The sequence below is a fragment of the Rattus rattus genome, chromosome 18 (assembly GCF_011064425.1).
Source record: "Rattus rattus isolate New Zealand chromosome 18, Rrattus_CSIRO_v1, whole genome shotgun sequence".
Lineage (NCBI taxonomy): Eukaryota > Metazoa > Chordata > Mammalia > Rodentia > Muridae > Rattus > Rattus rattus.
Window position 1 is genome coordinate 43620546 of NC_046171.1, and position 19669 is coordinate 43640214.

The following is a 19669-nucleotide window of genomic DNA, read 5'->3' on the forward strand; positions in this document are numbered from 1 at the left end:
AAACCCCCGTGGACAGTACCCTCCATGGCCTCTGCTTCAGTTCCTGCCCTGACTCCCTGTCTAATGGACGGTAGTCTGTGAGCTGAGATACTGTACTCCCCAGATTGGGTTTGGTCAGTTTTAACACCGTAACAGAAAGCTAGGACATCCAGGAAATGCCTTTTAATGTCAGTGACCTGAATGGCCTTATCTAATAATCAAAGGGAACAATAGCCTCTCCTGTAGTTTATCTTGGAAACTTTAAAACAGTTAAAGAAGTAAAAATGGCTGAGAGTGTGGAGCGGACGGCCAGGGTGGTTGTAGGTACTAGTTTGCAGGAAGCAGCATATACCAACAGCTGTTGCTGCTTCCAGTCAAGAATGTTACAGGCTTTTGTAGAAATTAATGAGCTGATTCTAAACTACACAGAGGAATGCAGCAGCCAAAATGTGCTTTCAGAGTGATCTGTGTATTCAGTGTAAAGCCAACGAAAGGGTCACGTCCCTTTGCGCCATAGGTAGCAAGTTTATTCTGAAATGAAGACACAGTTGCAGGGTAACCGAGCAGCCACAGTTTTGAAAAGGAATAAAATGATTTCTAAATTTCCAAATCTCCAACTTACTATTAAGCTAGAGTAATCTAAAGAGTGGGAGAGTGGCACAAGATGGAGCTCTCCTCCCCTCCCTCCCCTCGTGTGTGTGTGTGTGTGTGTGTGTGTGTGTGTGTGTGTGTGTGTGTGTGTGTGGAGGGAGGGAGGGAGGGAGGGAGGGAGAGAGCACAAGAACACAGAATGGAAGGGAATTAAATATGCAGACACAGATCTACACACACACAGTGCTGCTGTTTAAACTGCAGCATTTTCTGCGTGTTTCTGCGTCTCTGTCGGTGTGAGACTATGCCGTGTGTGCACAGTGCCCGGGAGGCCAGAGAGGGCGTTAGATCCTGACGTCGGAGTGACAGTGGCTGTGAGCTGGTAACTGATGTATGACCCTGTGGGAGCGCAGCCAATGCTCTTATGAGCCGTGTCTCCGGCCCCACCGTCTGATTTTCAACAAGGAATGGCAAAATCATTGTGAGAAAGTGTCGTTCTAACAGATGACAAACAACGTGGTGTCCCCACATGATACCCAAAATAGTTCAAGAGGCATCGAAGGTTAAACCTAAGAGTACAACTGGAAAACTCCTAGGAAAACCAGCTATAAATACTCATCGCCTTACCTTTGGCAGCACGTTCTTAGGTGTGACACTGGGAACATAAGCAAGTGAACTTTATCAAGTTAGAATCTTGGTACATCAAAGGGCACTCTCAAGGAATACAGAGAAGAGCAGCCCACGTGTCCTAGTGCTTTCCCTGTGGCTGTGACAGAGATAAGAGGCAAGGACGTGCTCGGGCGCACAGTCCTAGGATGCAGAATCTCCGGGCAGCCGATCTTCCACACAGCCAGGGAGCAGAGAGCCATGGGTGCTGTTCTCAGCCAGCATTCTCCTTTCTATGCAGTCTGAGAGCACAGCCCAGGAAGCGGGGTGTGTGTGTGTGTGTGTGTGAGAGAGAGAGAGAGAGTCTTCCACCTCAGTTGTCTGCCTAGACAATCCCTCACAGGCCTGCCAAGAGGTGACAGACTCATACCAGGGGATTTAGATCCTGACAAGTTAGCCATCAGTATAACCCTCACACAATGCAGAGCATTTACAAGTTAGTAATCTGAACAGGGTTTGGTCTCCACACTACATAAAGAACCCACACTTGAACAACAAAAAACCAATAACACTATTAAACCATAAAGTATGCCAAACATGGTGCTAAATGCTTGTAATCCCAGCACTTGGAAGACTGGGGCAGGAGGATCTTTAGTTTGAGGCCAGCTGAGGCTACATAGTGAAATTCTGTGTTAAGGAAAGAAAGCACAATGCAGCACATTACTGTGCACAGTTAACATACACCAGTTAAAGCACAGGAGAACCTCAGCGTAGACTGTTGTTCACAGAGCACGTGGAAATGGCCTGTTCAGAACTACAATGAGACTCTGTTGAGCACAGCAGGAAGGTCCTTGTGCCCACAGATCGCCAGAGAAACCAGGAATGTTAAGCACACAGAATTGTCTTTCTAATGAAAAACCTGTTTTTCCACCCCGAAAGCTGAGGAGAATTGGAGGAGGCTAGCAGCCTGGTGATCTGCGCTATCTGTTGGGCCAGAACTTATCAAGCGCCTACAGCCAGGACCAGATGATATACCTAATGGTCTAAATGACCCTTTCAGCTGGGTGGCCCCAGCTCCCACACCGGGACCAGATGATATAGCTAATGGTCTAAATGACCCTTATCTGTATAGCCCCGCACCCTCACAACCTGGACTAGCGGTGGCTAATAGCCTAAATGTTCTCTCTGCTGACTGTGTGACCAGATCAGGCCAGACTCGTAGGCCCCTAAGCTCGTACAGGGGGCCTATCTCTAGAACCCACCTTCTTGAGCTGAGTTTCACTGTAATTCCACGTCCTTGTGTACCGTGGATTGCACTGCACCAGGAAACTCTTTCCCAAATTACACAGGACTTAAAGCCATTGGGGGTAAAGTGCCTGGCGTCAGACCCCCAGGCTGACAAAGTCCGTGATAATTGTTGAACTATGTATGGTCTATCATAGCTCGGGTCTCTATGCCCCAGCATATACTTGTTATTGTTTTGTTTAATCACAACCACCCTAGTAGGTGGCATCTTAAAGGTGTCACAGGTGAGGCAGGTACAAGATAGAAGGAGGCCTGTCATTGGACGAGAAGGAAGGATGGGCGGGAGGAAAGTTTGAAGGAAGAGGAGGAGACAGAGAGTAGCGGGGGACAACATGGAGGCTGACGTTAAGATTCCACGCTGTACCCTTACAGGTTGTTATGAATGTTCTTAAGGGATGGATGTGTACAGGATGTGTATGTTTAGGTGGGCAATTGGATCAGAGGTTATTGTGTTGCGTGTTCTTTCATGTAGCAATTTAGGTGTAAGAAAGTGTGTGGCGGCCGGAGACACTGGGCTGTGGAGTTGGGATGTGTGTCTCTGGCATGGAAACCTGCCTTGGGAACTAGATGGGTAGAGAGATGGCTGCCAGGCTCAGGGAGAGGCCTTCGGCACGGTGGTATGGGATGGAGCAGAGCGGGTGAGACGCTTTCCTGACTGAGACTAAGATATCTAGCCGATGTCTTGGGGCACAGTGGTGCCAGACAGACCTAGTGGGGATAAAGAGACATTTTTATTTTTTCTATTTTTACAACAGTTTCTGCCATCGCTTACCATGTGTATTTGGGGCAGGGTCTATTACCTGAACTTGAAGCTTCCTGCTTTTGCTGGACTACCTGGCTAAACAGCTCAAGGCATCCCTGTCTGCCTACCTGCACTGGGACTGTGGGCCTATGCTGCCTACCGTGCCTGGCCTTTAACATGGGCGCTGGGGATCCGAACTCAGGTCCGCCAGCCGGCCTAGCAGGCGCTTCGCCAGTCTGGTTATCGTCCCAGCCCCAGACGCGCTGTCTGACCCCGCACATTCTGCTATGCAAACGAAGAGGAGCTGGAACTTTGTATTCTGGGTGCTTGTCAGGTACCGACTTCCTGAGCAAGCGTGACTACGTCTGGCTTCTCTTCTCAGCCCTTTGCCTTTGTCACTGTAGGTGCTAAAATTGAGGCTGGTCACTCTCCTGGTTTTTCTGATCCTGGTGGCACTGCGTAGACCAGGAAGGAAGGTTATCTTGCCTGTGGAGGGGAGATCTAGTGGGGCTTTCTTGACAAACGTTTGTATCTGATAGGTAGCGTCCTGCAGTTCTTGTCAAGAGGGGAGCTTAAAGGTTCTGTAGATATTGCACTCTGGTAGGTGTGCACTGGGCCAGTGTCTTCTCTCCCCTCTGCTCCCCCCACCCACTGCAGGTAATGAAGGCGTGGGGTGCTCACGTGACGGCAGTTTGCTCGAAAGACGCCAGTGAGCTTGTGAGGAAGCTTGGGGCAGACGAAGTCATCGATTACACGCTGGGCAGTGTGGAGGAGCAGCTGAAATCTCTAAAACTGTAAGTAGTGTTTCCGTGGGGAAGGAGGCCAAGATCACATTACCAAAACATCATGGTATAAAACGGTTTACCAACGATTGACGTCTCAGCCTTACTAAAAAGTTGTCTCTTTAAAAATACCTAGTCTCTTAAAACCTAAAGTTCATAAAATTCTACCCCCTTTCTCTCTCTGCCTCTCTGTCTCTATCTCTGTCTCTCACGTTTAAAGTCATCTGGGGTCCTTCAAGGGGCTTAGGTCACTTCTTTGGCTGCCCCCTCTGCAGTACACACAGCTCGTCTCTTCTCTGCTGAGGCAGGATCCACCCCACTGCTGCTGTTCTTGGTGCTCTGCCGTGGGACCAGCATCTCCAAAATGCTGGGGGCTCTGCTGCAGCTGGGCTCTCTTCGTGGTGCCCAGCCTCAGCTTCTCCCCATGACCCCTTCAGTCCTGGCCTCCATCTGCTACTGAGGCTGCACCTTCACCAATGGCCTTCCATGGCCTCTCACAGCGCCCAGCCTCAGCTTCTCCCTATGACCCTTCATGCCTTCAAAACCAGTACCACCCGGGTGACTCTCACTCATAAAGTTTGGTTGCCAGCATAAGGTACAACGGTGGCCACCTCGGACAAAGCTTCTGTGTGCAGACTCTGAGGAAATATTACCCCAAAGATAATGATCTCTTCAATGATGGCTGTCTCTTCAGTGGTGGGGCCTCCTCTTAGTCACTGCTAGTGACTTAGCTCTGTTGACCACCCTCAGTCGGCCCAGCAGAGCCAAGGTTTTCCTTCAGAGGTTCTGGTCTCTTGCTGATCACAGCCCGTATTCTTCAGCTTCACCTGACCAGCACCTCAGATTCTCAGTTCAGAATAGCAGATAGCCTCGACAGGGTCTCTAAGGGATTCTCAATCCTCCCTCCAGACTTCACAGGCCAGGCCCCCATAGTCTGCGCTGTGATGAAACATGGTGATCAAAGCAGCCTGAGGAGGAGAAAGTTTATTTGTGTTACGTTTCCACAGCACTGTTCATCATTGAAGAAAGTCAGGATAGCGTAGAAGTTAGGTCTGGTTCTCCCTCCCAGCCAGTGTCCTAGAAAAAGACTCAGACTCAAATACATTTACACATACCTTGGCCACCATATAGCTAGGCTCTTCTCTGACTAGATCATAACTCAAATTAACCCATTTACTGTGATCTGCATTCTGTCACATGGCTGGTTACCTGTGCTCAGGCACCATGCATCCATCTTGGTGCATCTTCCCATATGAATCTTCCAACTCACACTATTCCAGAATTCTTTCTGCCTCCCAGATGTCCCACCTCCTATTTCCTACCTAAGCCATAGGCCATCAGACTCAATATTGACAAGTACCACAGCCATATACAAGAGTCTCTACAGGACAGGAACTCAAATAGAGCAGGAACCTGGAGGCAGGAGCTGATGCAGAGGCCCCAGAGAGGTGCTGCTCACTGGCTTGCTCCTTCAGCCTTCTTACAGAATCCAGGACCACCAGCCCAGGGATCACCCCAACCAACAGTGGGCTGGGCCCTTCCCCATCAATCACTAATTAAGAAAATGCCCTGTAGGCTTGCCTACAGCCCATCTTATGGAGGCATTTCTCAATGGCGCCTTCTCCTCTCTGATGACACTGGCTTTGTGTCTATCTAGCACAGTGCTCTATAAAACATTGAAGCGGGGATATTAAATGCTGTGCACGTGTGTATGTGTGTGTGTGTGTGTGTGTGTGTGTATGTGTGTGTGTGTGTGAGAGAGAGAGAGAGAGAGAGAGAGAGAGAGAGAGAGAGAGAGAGAATATGAATATGAGAATGTGTTCACTAACTGCGAGTGGCATAGGCTTTGAAACCTTAGAGCTCACCCGCAGTGGTACATCTCCAACAAGGCCATGCCTCCTAACTGGGAACAAACGTTCAAATATAGGAGCCTGTCGGGCCGTTCTCATTCAAACCAGCGCAGACATTTTAGCAGATTTTATAATTGCAGCCTCTATCTAGAGGTTGAACTCGGAATCACTGTTGTAAACTTGTGACTTCCTCCAAGTAGCAAATTTCTTGATATTTGAATCTTAGAAATTTTACAGCAAGAAAGACTTTGAAATCTCTTTCCAATCTGAGTACTTAAGTCTGAGTTGATAAAGCAGAGGTGGGGGTTCTATGGGTGTTTTGTCAGCTCAGGGTCATGCCGTTGGCCACTCCTGGCCCACCTCAGCCTCAGCTTCTCCCCAGTTCGCCGGTCCACACAGGTTTTACCCCCGACAGCTTGACTGGCTCACACAGTGCACTAGGAACACAGTAGAAGCTTTCCTAATGAGGAGCGTGATGCTCCGGTAAGGGCGCCCCTGCTGGCATAGCCTTTAACCTTTGTCCGTCTCTAGTTTAATCCCACGGAAGACTTGGTACCCTTGAAGCTGGCCAAAGCTGGTTTAGAAGCTTTGGTGTTTGACTTCCTCCAGATGAACTTGGAAGGGGAAAAACTTTACCCAGGAGGAATTCTCCAGTTGATTTGTTTAATACATACACATGCATTTTCTAAACAGAACTTTGGGTTTGAAAGTGCTTAAAAGCTTTCGTGGTTTCTATCCATTTGAGCCTGGTCTAGGACTATAACCGCTTAGGTTAGATTTAGAGATTTGATATCTGTCAGCTCCGTGAAGTCCGTTGTGCAATTTGGGGTGGGGGCACGTCAGAGGGACACTGCAGGCTGAGAAAAGCGTGTTAGTTTTTCTTTTCTCTTTCTCTTTTTTCTTCTGTGCATTATCTTGATGCTAAAACACACAAAAAGAACATTCCAGAAGATGAAGGGGGCACATTTCTGACAAGTCATTTTTACGGGCAAACATTTTAAGTGTACTTCTCTTTCAAGTAGTCATGTATACTGACAAATACGCTGCCATTGAAGGACGGTTCTGCAGTCTAACCAGGGTTGGCGGGGTCCCTCAGCTAGACAGCCTCAGCTCTCAGGGACTCTGTGACACTCGGTTCTCTGCATAGTAATAACCCAAATCACCAGGCTCAGACACACTTGCTTAGGGCATGAATGAACCGAGCAGATGTGCCTTCTCCCCTCCATCCAAGGCATCCGGCCCTCTGGGATGATGCAGTGCGCATGGTTTGTGAGCGGTCACTGAGTCCACCCTGTAGCCAACTGCCCGTGGAGTAAAGAGGTTCTGTGTCCCAGGTAGAGACTGGCAAAGTGTCTTTGTTTGATCCTCTCTCCAGGTTTGACTTCATCCTTGATAATGTAGGTGGATCGACTGAAACATGGGCTCTAAATTTTCTCAAGAAGTGGTCAGGAGCCACCTATGTGACTCTGGTGACTCCTTTCCTCCTGAACATGGACCGACTGGGCATTGCCGATGGCATGTTGCAGACCGGCGTCACCGTGGGCACAAAGGCACTGAAGGTAGGAAGGCGAATCCTGATTGGTGGGATGAGCAGTGCCCGTTGGGAACTGGTTTGCCAATCTCTCTTCTCTTGGAGCCAGCCTGCCCCAGGGGCTGCCAGCATGGTCTCTAGGCTCAAAAAGCAGGGTTCAAAGTCTGACCTCTGCATATTATGTTTTCAGGCCCATAGGTGAGGTTGCTAATCTGTGAGCTTTACTGTGCTGCCTGAGCACTAAATAAGCCACTCCACGTGAAGAGCGTGGCGCACGGCCTCGGACATAAAGGCTTTATTCGTGCTGCTTGTGATTAGCTGTGACTACTTCTCTTGCTTCCCTCGGCTACACCTTCTGCCTCCTTCCTGCCCGTTCCTAAAGGTCTGTTTTCTCAGCAGCCTGAACACATGCAACCCTTGTCCGTGTGGTAGAGACTTTGCTGAGGCAGTCTCTGGCTGCTGTGCCCGTGCCTGGTTCCCACCCTGTGGGGTACAGAACCTCGAGGAACATGTTCTACTTCAGCAGCTGCGAAGGCTGATGTCTCGTGATGCTGGCATTGCCACACCTGTCCCAACACTGCTTATCTCTGTTGAATCACTGTTTACCGGATGGGAGTTCCTGGGACGTTAGATTCATCAGGTTGACTGTACTGACAGGCCGCTATGTCTATGGCCAAACTGAATGCCCCCAGGGAGTGGTAGGCCTTGGACATTAGAGCACATAGCCTCAGTTACAGGACTGAGAGTAGGGCTTAAGTGTCTCCTCTCTACTGAGCGCCATCACCTCGTTACCACAGAGGGGGCAGAGGCTGGTATAATTACAGGTTGTAAATTAGAGTAATTTTAGGGCATTGAATTAGAGGTGAAATGGTATACAGGATAAAAGAAAAGATGATAAAGACAGGTGTTGCTTTTTTCTTTCTGAGACAGGGTTTCTGTGTAGTCCTGACTGTCTTGGAACTCACTCTGTAGACCAGGCTGGCCTCGAACTCACAGAGATCTGCCTTAAAGACTAGATATTTCAGATTCAAGTCCCTCAAGTAGAAAGGCCCTCAAGTAGAAAGGCCCTCAAGCCTTGTTCGTTGGTGGACTTAGCCGGCTTCACTGTGTGGACTTGGCCAGCTTCACTGTGTGGACTTCACTGTGTGGACTTAGCCGGCTTCACTGTGTGGACTTAGCCGGCTTCACTGTGTGGACTTAGCTGGCTTCACTGTGTGGACTTGGCCGGCTTCACTGTGTGGACTTAGCCTGCTTCACTGTGTGGACTTAGCCGGCTTCACTGTGTGGACTTAGCCGGCTTCACTGTGTGGACTTGGCCAGCTTCACTGTGTGGACTTAGCCGGCTTCACTGTGTGGACTTAGCCGGCTTCACTGTGTGGACTTAGCCGGCTTCACTGTGTGGACTTGGCCAGCTTCACTGTGTGGACTTAGCCGGCTTCACTGTGTGGACTTAGCCGGCTTCACTGTGTGGACTTCAGCCGGCTTCACTGTGTGGACTTGGCTGGCTTCACTGTGTGGACTTAGCTGGCTTCACTGTGTGGACTTGGCTGGCTTCACTGGGTGGACTGGGCTCGCTTCACTGTGTGGACTTAGCTGGCTTCACTGTGTGGACTTGGCCAGCTTCACTGTGAGGACTTAGCCTGCTTCACTGTGTGGACTTGGCCAGCTTCACTGTGTGGACTTAGCTGGCTTCACTGTGTGGACTTGGCCAGCTTCACTGTGAGGACTTAGCCGGCTTCACTGTGTGGACTTAGCCGGCTTCACTGTGTGGACTTAGCCTGCTTCACTGTGTGGACTTAGCCTGCTTCACTGTGTGGACTTAGCTGGCTTCACTGTGTGGACTTGGCCAGCTTCACTGTGAGGACTTAGCCGGCTTCACTGTGAGGACTTGGCCAGCTTCACTGTGTGGACTTAGCCGGCTTCACTGTGTGGACTTAGCCGGCTTCACTGTGTGGACTTAGCCGGCTTCACTGTGTGGACTTGGCCGGCTTCACTGTGTGGACTTAGCCGGCTTCACTGTGTGGACTTGGCCGGCTTCACTGTGTGGACTTAGCTGGCTTCACTGTGTGGACTTGGCCAGCTTCACTGTGAGGACTTGGCCAGCTTCACTGTGTGGACTTAGCCGGCTTCACTGTGTGGACTTGGCCAGCTTCACTGTGAGGACTTAGCCTGCTTCACTGTGTGGACTTGGCCAGCTTCACTTGGCTGGCTTCACTGTGTGGACTTGGCCAGCTTCACTGTGAGGACTTAGCCGGCTTCACTGTGAGGACTTAGCCGGCTTCACTGTGTGGACTTAGCCTGCTTCACTGTGTGGACTTAGCCTGCTTCACTGTGTGGACTTAGCCTGCTTCACTGTGTGGACTTAGCTGGCTTCACTGTGTGGACTTGGCCAGCTTCACTGTGAGGACTTAGCCGGCTTCACTGTGAGGACTTGGCCAGCTTCACTGTGTGGACTTAGCCGGCTTCACTGTGTGGACTTGGCCAGCTTCACTGTGGACTTAGCCGGCTTCACTGTGTGGCTTCACTGTGTGGACTTAGCCTGCTTCACTGTGTGGACTTAGCCTGCTTCACTGTGTGGACTTAGCCTGCTTCACTGTGTGGACTTAGCCTGCTTCACTGTGTGGACGTTTGTAGCTTTCCTCCCCTTTCCTTCCATTGTCTTTTTTCTGCATGTTTGGATGAGGTGCTAGGGTTGAACTTGGCCTCACCCATGCAGAGCAGGCAGTCCACTGAGTCACAGTGGCCCTTGAGATGGCTTTTTGTCTTGTTTTCTTTTTAGATGGGGTTTTATTATGGAGGCCACACTTACTGAGACTGTGATCCTTCTGCCTCACAGGTCTGCGCCACTGTGCTCAGCCTTTAACTGCTACTTTAAACAAGTTGTCATCGTTCTCTTGTGTGTATGTGTATTTCCTGCATGCATGTATGTATACCGTGTGTAACTGTAGTGCCATTAGAGACGAGGGGAACGTGCTAGATCCTTGGAACTGACCTGGAGTTGAGGACTTGTAAGCTACCATGCAGGTATTGGGAACCAAACTCGGATCCTCTGCAAGAGCAGCAGGCGCTGAGCCGTCTCTAACCGCCTTTAAGTTATGCTAAAGATCAACCCGGAAATGAGGCCTCGTCACACAGAGATGTCTGAGAGCTGGGCTTGCCCCATTTTGATGGCATTTCCCTCAGCTCCTGCTAGGAGACACCACTATTTGAATGTAGCGTGGGCTACACGATGAGACCCTGTCTCGAGCGAGAAAAGAGTAAAGTGGGCACAGAGGTAGGTTGAGGCCCCTGGTAAGAGTGTTGTCTACCTTTATCTTGAGAGGTCTTGCGCCACAAAGATTACAAGAACGACCATGGGTAGACCCAGCCATGGTATAAAAACAATTATACTCTTTCTTTATTCCTGTCAGACTTAGAAACAGAAAACAACTTGTATGACTTATTCCTAAAACAGTTTTAAATGTAGTAAGTCTCTTAGCTTCCTGCAAACTTCGGTGGGGAATGCCTGCAGCCCCGGGCCCTGACTCCTTGTAGGTAAGCCATTCCATGCATGGGACTTTGGGCTCTCATTTAAGGCAAGCTTCCCTGCGGTGATCACACGGGAAGCCGCCTGAGTTTACACGGTAAGTCGTGCCTGTTTGCTCACTCCGTACATGCTACAGAGAGTCTGCCGGAGGTCCTGGACATGCAATCACATGTCACAGGAAACGGGAAATGTGTCCATCTGTCCTGGTCATGCAGGGAATGTCCAGTTAGTGCAGTTAGCCAGGCCTTCTTTTCCATATACTTACCTGATTCTTCTTTTCCTCGTAGCACCTCTGGCAAGGAGTCCATTACAGATGGGCCTTCTTCATGGCCAGCGGCCCGTACCTAGATGAGATTGCAGAGCTGGTGGATGGGGGAAAGGTAGGTCCACCCCCAAACCCCTTCCTGGTGACTGTGGTCAGCAACTTTCCTATAGACTGTCCTCCGGCCTCATCGCTGGGGCACCGCAGGAGGAGGAAGGGTGCTGTGTGCTGTTTCTGTTGCCATGGGGTTTGTGGAGAGACTGCTCAGGGTGCACAGTAGCTCAGCCTGTTCAGTCTCCCCCTGGGTTTACACATCAAGGGACGGGTGGGGGTGGGGTGGGGGCATTCTATGATGTTCTTAAAGACACCCAGTCAGCAAGTCGCAGAGCTGGGCCTGAGCTGGGTGGCTAGTGTTTTGGTAATGATCTTTGAAAGATGGCACCCTCTGCACAAAAAGGAGAAGGTGCCCACAGGTTCTCAGGAAAACTCCTGGAGCTGCCTCGGTGCTGGGGAGGCTGCCCTGGTGGCAAGGCATTTCCAGGTAGGGAGAACCCCCCGCCATCACCTGGGTGAGAGGTAGTTCCCCAGGCTTCCGGTCCAAGATTAGTGTGTGTTCAGAAGAGTACAGCACCGGCGAGGACAAGGACGGGCCTGAGCGGAGACAACCACTGCTCTCTTGGCTGCTGCCCCCTGGCCTGTAAGGACTTCACAGAAAACTCGTGTTGGCTTTTGTCCTGTTGACGGTGTCCTTTGCCTTACAGAAGCCTTTCAGTTTCACGAGGTCCCATTTATCAATTGTTGACTTAGAGTCTTGGCCATCAGTGCTGTTTGGGAAAGTTCCCCTGTGCTAGTGCATTCAAGGCTCTTTCCCACGTTCTCTTCTATTAGATTCAGTACGTCTGGTTTTATGTTGAGGTCCTGATCCACTTGGCTCTGAGCTTTGTGCAGGTGGTAATTGTGGATCTATTTCCATCCTTCTACATGCACAGCGCCAGTTAGACCAGCACATTTGCTGAAGATGCTGTCTTTTCCCCACTGTATGGTTTGGCTCCTTTGTCAAAGATCAAGTGACCGTAGACATGTGGGAACATTTCTGGGACTTCAGTTCTATTCCATTGGTATCCCTGCCTGACTCTGTTCCAATACCATGCAGGTGGTTTTGGTTTTTTGTTTTTTGTTTTTTTCTTTTTCTTTCTTTTTTTTTGTTTGTTTTTTAACTACTATTGCTCCGTAGTACAGCTTGAGGTCAGGGATGGGGATTCCCCAAAAACTTTTTATTGTTAAGAATTGTCTTCACTCTCCTGGGTTTTCGGTTTTTTCATATGAAGTTGAGGCTCTTTCCATGTCTGTGAAGAATTGAGTTGGAGTTTTGATGGGGATTGCATTGAATCTGTAGATTGCTTTGGTAAGGTGCCATTTTTACTATATTAATCCTGCCAATCTGTAAGTGTGGGAGGTCTTTCCATCTTCTGAAATTTTCAATTCCTTTCTCCAGGGACTCGAAGTTCTTGTACAGGTCTTTCACTTGCTTGGTTAGAGTCACCCAAGATATTTTCTATTATTCGTGGCTATCGTGATCCCTTTCTTTCTCAGGCTGCTTATCATTTGTATAAAGGAAGGCTACTGATTTGTTTGAGGTAATTTCATGTCTAGCCACTTTGCTGAACTGATCAGCTGTAGGAGCTCTCTGAGAGGAGGGCAGCCTATCAGAGGCAAGGGGAAGGGGGATGGAGGATGAGGGGAAGAACTCTTAGGGGAGGGGGCTCAGGGAGGGAGTCACATTAGGGATGTAAATAAACAATTGATTAATAATAGAAAAGAAGATGAATGTTGCTGAGGGCTTCAGTCTCCCCTTTGGAGTCTTTTCAGGGCACCCCAGGTTATCACCTTCAGTGGTTGGGTTTTGTTTTTTTTATTCACTCATACAATAAATACATCCTGACTGCAGCATCCCCTCCTCCACTCTTCCCTGATCCTGGTGGCTACTTTTCAGCTACTTAGGTGTGTGTTCAAGTCTCCTGGGCCAAGGCCCTGTGTATGCGGCCCACGAGAGCCCGTGTCAGCAGCATTACTTTTGGTTCAGGTTTTTGAACCTCTTGCATTTTATGTGCACAGGATTCCCCCGCATCCCACTCTTTTCTTTACTGCTGCCGAGAAAGGGAGCATCACTATGGGTGTAATAGTAGTGCCATGATGGCAGAGGGCTCTGTCCTAGGAGCAACGAGCGAGCGCTGGTGTGTGTCCTGGTGTCTGCTCACGCTGCCCATGCTGTCATGCTCTCTTGTATTCACAATATAGGACTTTGTCTCGACTTGGACATTGCTATTTACCCAACAGAGATGAGAGGTGAATTTGTGTATGTGTACCAACTACGTTTGGCAGACAACCAGTAGAAGAGCCCAGAAGGGACCAGAGAGAGAGAGAGATGCCTTTGATGTGAGCCTGGAGGAGGCGTCCGTCCTGCTCAGCTGCTGCTTTTCACCAAAGAGCCCTGGGGACTCAGGGCAGGGGAGACCAGGTGTCTGTCACCTCTCTGCTTTGAGGTGGATGTGAGAGGTCACTCACTGCAGGAAGTAACAACAGATCTTGAAAACTGCCCTCAGAAGAGACTTGCTCAGCTGAGCAGTGACATTTCAAATCTCCAAGCTCTGAGGAGTGCGTAATGAATCTGGCTAGCAGGAGCAGGAGAGGAGTTTGAACTTGCTGTTGTGATGTAAGCCAACTGCTCTCGGTTTTAGATAAATATATTCATAAGATTCAAAGCTGAAGGTCGAGGCTATTTCAGCTGCCTTTGACTGCATCCCTTGGTCACCACATTCTGCTTGGTGTAGATAAAACCAGCAATACTGTTTCCTGAAACTCCCAAAGGCATCTATTCAAACAGGACAGGACAATGGGTGATGAGTCTGGGACCTGAGCTGGGTGGCTAGGATTTTGGTAATGATCTTTGAAAGCTGCCTCAGTCCTGGGAGCTGCCCTGGTGGTGAGGCACTTCCAGGTAGTAGGGAGAACAGTTGGATATAAACCCCCAACACCTGACAGAATAATATTTCTGCGGGTAATGAATTTTTTCTCACGTTCCCTTTTGTTTTTAAGCGCTCTTCTTATTTATTTCATACTAGGATACTAAAATGTCCATCATTCTTTATTTTGCAAACCTTTATTCTTTATTTTCCACACCTCTGCACAGGTGTGCCAATATTTATTTGAGCTTTTCCAAACAGTGCTTCAGTGGACAACCCAGCTTTGCTTTAAGTACTAACTGTGAGTGTGTGTGCTTCAGTTCTGGGAAAGGCAATTACTGAGCCCTGAGTAGTTTTGATAAATACTAAGACAGCAGCTTTTGAAATCCAGTGTTTAGTGTTTGCCGTGTCTCTGCAGCCCTCTCTCTTCACTCTGGTGTCCTCTTGCCCTTTGCTTTGTTTCACCTCAGAACAAATTGTTCTGGAAATGTGAGGAAAACTGCTAGTCACTGGTAACTTCAACTTCCCCATTAGATCGTGCCTGGGGCTGAGGAGGTGACTGACTGGGTGAACTGCTGGCTGCACGCAGAGGGCAGGTGCCACACAGAGGGCAGGCGAGGTGGATGCCTGCAGTCTCAGCACAGGGAGGCAGAGACTCCCTGCCAGTCAGCCTAGCCAATCAGTGAACTCCAGGTTCAGTGAGAGACCCCGCCTCAAAATACAGTGGAGCAGTAGAGGGAGACACTTAATGTCCGCCTCTGATCTTCATGTAGACACACGGTGCATGCATACAGAGACCACCTCTCCACACACAAGCATCTGACTTAAGTCTTACCAGTTAGTCTCGTCAGCCCTGTGTGCACCCGTGAACATGGAGAAGCAGCAGATCACAGCGCCACAATACTGAGGAGTCATACACACAGCATTGTCCCCACACCCTGACCTTGCTTTCTGGCAGGGTGGCATTCCGTAAATATTTCCGTCATTAGACTCCTCTGCCTTAAATGTGCCCACCATTCCCAAGCCCAAGTGACAAGGAGCTGACATTTGCAGTGCGTTCTCCTGGAACTGCAGACTCAGACATTGCTTTCACTGTGCTGTGGCCATGAGGCTTCTGCTCACAGCATTTCGTTATAGACCCTGATCGTGGCCATGCGCAGTTTGGTTTAGACTTTAGGACTGAGTAACAACCAGGTTATAACTGGTGTCTTAATCAGGACTGGAATAAGAAAGTAAGCTGAATCCAGTCTTAGTTCTCCTAAGTTAAGAATGGCATTTAAAACTTTTTATTATTTATTTTGTGTGTATATGTGGTGTATCTGTATGTGTGTGTGTTACATGTGTATTTAGGTGTTTGTGTGGTGTGTGTGTGTATGTTCATATGTACACAGGTACAGATACACCTGTGCCCGTGGGTCTCTCACTGCACCTTGAGCTAGACTGACGGTCAGGGAGCACCAGGGATCCGTCTGTCTCTGCCTCCACTTGCTCGCCTTAGCCCAGAGCTGGGGTTACAGATGACTGTGGTTGTGAGCAGTGTTTTACATGGGTGCCTGGGCTCTGGACTTGGGTCCTTGTGATTGTGCCTATGTTTACCTACCGAGCCATCTCCCCAGCCCCAGGTTTTACAATGTTTTACATTTGCGATGGGGTTTTACATTTATTTGATTTTACTTTAATGGGTATGGGTGTTTTTGCCTGCATGTGTCTGTGTACCACTTGTGTGTCTGGTGCCTATGCAGGCCAGAAGAGGGCATCAGATCCCCTGGGAATGGAGCCATCGACAGTTGTGAGCTGCCCTGTGGGTATTGGGAATTGAACCTGGGTCCTCTGGAAGAGCAACCAGTTCTCCTAACAGATGAGCCATTTCTCCCCCCACCCCCCACCCCCAAACACACTTACCATGTAGATCTGGCTGTTCTCAAACTCACAGAAATCTCGCCTTCTGAATGCTAGGATTAAAGGCGTGCACTACTATGCCTGCCTATGAAATTTTTAAACCCCTTTAAGGTCATGCACTTAATGCTCAGGTCTTTTCAGAATTCTAGTTGGTCATTCAAGCGTGGCAGAGCTGTGACATAATCTTCCCAGAGTTTATTTCTTTATTTTTGTTGCCATCAGAAGAGCTCCCATGTAACCCAGGTTCAATCTGCAGCATCCGCTGAGGCCTGCGTCGTGCTGATCTGTGTGTTTGCTGTGAGTAGTCCCCTCCCACCAGCACTGTCCACTAGAGCTTTCTGCAGAGGTGGAAATGCCTCTCTGCATGCCCGGAGGGCAGCCACCGAAGCGCTGAGGACACTGAGTACTAGACTGTGGCTAGTGCAACGGGGAGACTGACCTTTTCAGTTTGGTTACTCACTTGATTAAATGTAACTTGTCACGTGTTTAGAGGGATGATTTCCCACCCACCAAACTATGGCCAAGCCACCTTAGCAGTAGACAAGGACCCAAGCCTCAGGCTTCACACTGCACCTGGACCCTGCTCCACTGGAAGAACATGGCGGTCTGAGGTTGATCCCGACAACCACTAGAAAAGCGTTCGCTTACCTGATACCCCTGCATCTCATCCTGTAGCCTCGATGCTTCCGGAATCCTTTTATTTTCTTGTTTGTTTTTGCCTTTGCTGTTTGTGTGTGTGTGTGTGTGTGTGTGTGTGTGTGTGTGTGTGTGTGTGTGTGTGTGTGTGTGTTTAAACAAGGTTCCAGGTCCCACTATGTAGCCCAGGCTGGCCTTGAACTCATGCTCTCACATCTAGCCCCTGACTTTGGGGTCACACATTGCGACCATCATGCATGGCTTTTCTGATTTTTATTCCCAAGCTCTTCGGAATTGTTCCCTCTACTCGCCGGGCTGGAAAGGACTGCTTTGTGAATGCTCTCCTGATGGGTACATTTGTTCTCTTGGAGCACAGCTCCACCCACCATCCTGCTCCTTTAATGTTCCTTTCCAGGCACAAGAAGTGCCCAGAAAACAGCAAACTAGAACAAAACTCCCCTCTTCCTGTTGTCTTCTTATCCCGGGAGATTGCAAACCACCTTCTTCCTGGACATTGACAGGCCTGGGAAGTCCTGGGCTAAAGGGAAAATGGGTGAAATGGGTGTGGCCATCCCAGAGATGGCTCTGGGACTGTGGTCCCTATGCGTTCACAGGGGTGTGGATTTGGACTCATGCCAGGAGCTCTTGAGTCTCCTTGATGTCTGTTGGTCCATCCTCGTGTACCTTGCCTTCTGAAATCTGCAGCATCTGTGCCTAGGGCATGTGTCTGCTGAGGATGAGGCTGCGGAGTTGAGGGGAGTGGACAGCCAAGTCCCAAAACGCCATTATGTCACTTGGCAGTGTGGTCAAAGCTTCCAGGTCCTGACTCTGGCTGTGCTCCTGGAGGCTTTGTCTTTGCATAGACCACGGAGCGCTTGTGTTGTGTTTCAGCTTCCTGTGCTAAACACTCAGACACCCATCCCTGGTAGCTCTTCCTGCCCCTCAAAGTCTTGCCCACTGGCCGGTAAGCAGCAGTGCTGTGTGTGGTAAGCTCAGCTCACACTTTGGGAGGTGAGTTTCCTGAGTCCCCGTGTTAGGAGGATGCCAGGTGGCAAGTGCTAATCCTGGGTCCTGTCTAAGGACGGGAAGGTGTGCTCAGGAGACCCCACACTGGCTCCCACACTGGAACAGGGCTGCTGAAGTGCGTGTTTCCTGGTTGCCTGTGAGCCCCGGGTGTCTGTGCAGTGGGAAGTGTGGCTTTGAGCCTGCCGGCTTTATAACAGGGCTCCCCTTGCCAAATGCACCCGAGCAGTGTCATCACATAATGTCCCACTTCTCTGTCAGTAACCTTTCTCTCCCCTCTCTGGGGTTAACGCTGATCCCTTTGTCTTTACCGAGCAGGCATGCCAGGTCCAGCGTGGACACCATTGCATTATGCAGCTAATCTCCCCATGCTGTCACATAGTCAGCCACTGGGGTGGGGGGCATTCGCTTGGCTATGGTTTGAAAGCCTCTTTTTCCCCATTGTCGTTTACAGGAATTGCTAAATGACTCATTATGCCATGGTCAGCCCTTCCGGCTCTTTGTCACAAAGGGCCTGCCCAGTCCGATTAAAGTGCGCAGCCACTGCGTGGCGGTCAGGTCAGCAGGTCAGCGGCAGCTCCGGCCGGGAGCACTGTGGTGAGCCTGGCTTGATGGCGCAGGCCGTGGGTCTGAGTGGAGTCTGGTCTGTGCACCTGCTCTAGCCCAGTGCTTTACGGGCAAGCGGCTCCGCGAGCTGTGCAGCAGGGAGGGATGGTGGATGGCGGTGTCTGGTGTGTAAAACAACCAAGGCAGAGACCCTCTCACAAGTGTGTACATGCCGTCGGGGGCTTACTCAGAGCATAGTCTCGCAGAGACCCTCTCACAAGTGTGTACATGCCGTCGGGAGCTTACTCAGAGCATAGTCTCGCAGAGACCCTCTCACAAGTGTGTACGTGCCGTCGGGGGCTTACTCAGAGCATAGTCTCGCAGAGACTCTCTCACAAGTGTGTACATGCCGTCGGGGGCTTACTCAGAGCATAGTCTCGCAGAGACCCTCTCACAAGTGTGTACGTGCCGTCGGGAGCTTACTCAGAGCATAGTCTCGCAGAGACCCTCTCACAAGTGTGTACGTGCCGTCGGGAGCTTACTCAGAGCATAGTCTCTTCCCTATCCCGGAGTCCACTGTGCCGGGGGCACTGGATAAAGCCTTCTCCATTCACCAACTAAATGGCACTGGGTAAACCGTGTCCCTGGAGCTCTAAGGGGAGGAGTGATGGGTTTAGGTTTCAAATGGAACACAAAACAGCCCAAGTGCCTTCCTTTCTCATGAGAGAAGGCAGCTCGGCCCAGCCCTTAATGTGCTCCTCCAGGTCTGGGGGCCTGCTCGGTGCTGTCAGTCAGTGACTCCCTCTCCCACACTGCCTGTCATCCTGGGGCTGGACTCGGGGTTAGAGACCAGCTCTTCAGCTGACTGTGGAAGGAAGGTTAGGATCCAGGTTGTGATAACTCTCTGTAACCCCTGGCCACCTTTCTGCTCCTTCCTGGGTGGAGGTGGAAGCCATCAGGTGGTAGTGACAGTGCAGTGGAGGGAGCTGCGGTGGTGACATCAGTCCTGCCACTCGGCACAGCAGCTCAGCTCTGTGCCCCAGAGTGTCAGAAGGAGGGAGTACACCTACCCGGAAGTGGGTAACTCGAGGGGTTCCTCCAACACTGAGGGTGCTTCCCACTCGTACCGTGACTCTAGGCTTGCAGACTCGTGGGTGCAGAAGAATCTTTAGCTCTTGGGAGTATTGTGCCTGAGCTCTGAAAGTCACATCAGAGGAAATTGCATCAGATGCATCTGGGGGTATGTCATAAGCCACTTCTTCCTTTGTCAAAGGAAGAGACGCTTTAGGCTCTGAGTCAGGGTGTGCCCGTGGCAGCTGATCCTTGTCAGCAGCAATGCAGGGGCTGTCCAGTGGGCAGTGACTGTGTCTGCCAGGCATTTGGGAGGAGGAGGTCAGGTGGACTTCTGCATGTGAGGGTGGTGCTGGG

At 50.2% G+C, this 19669-nt stretch overlaps 1 protein-coding gene across 1 annotated transcript in view; it reads left to right on the plus strand.

The window, feature by feature from the left end:
* Rtn4ip1 (reticulon 4 interacting protein 1) overlaps nt 1-19669 on the plus strand; it is a 41206-nt gene that overhangs the window by 19164 nt on the left and 2373 nt on the right. The window contains exons 6-8 of the mRNA XM_032888478.1: nt 3881-4017; nt 7231-7414; nt 11200-11292. Of these exons, the coding sequence (XP_032744369.1) occupies nt 3881-4017; nt 7231-7414; nt 11200-11292 (414 nt within the window). The remainder of the gene's footprint in view (nt 1-3880; nt 4018-7230; nt 7415-11199; nt 11293-19669) is intronic.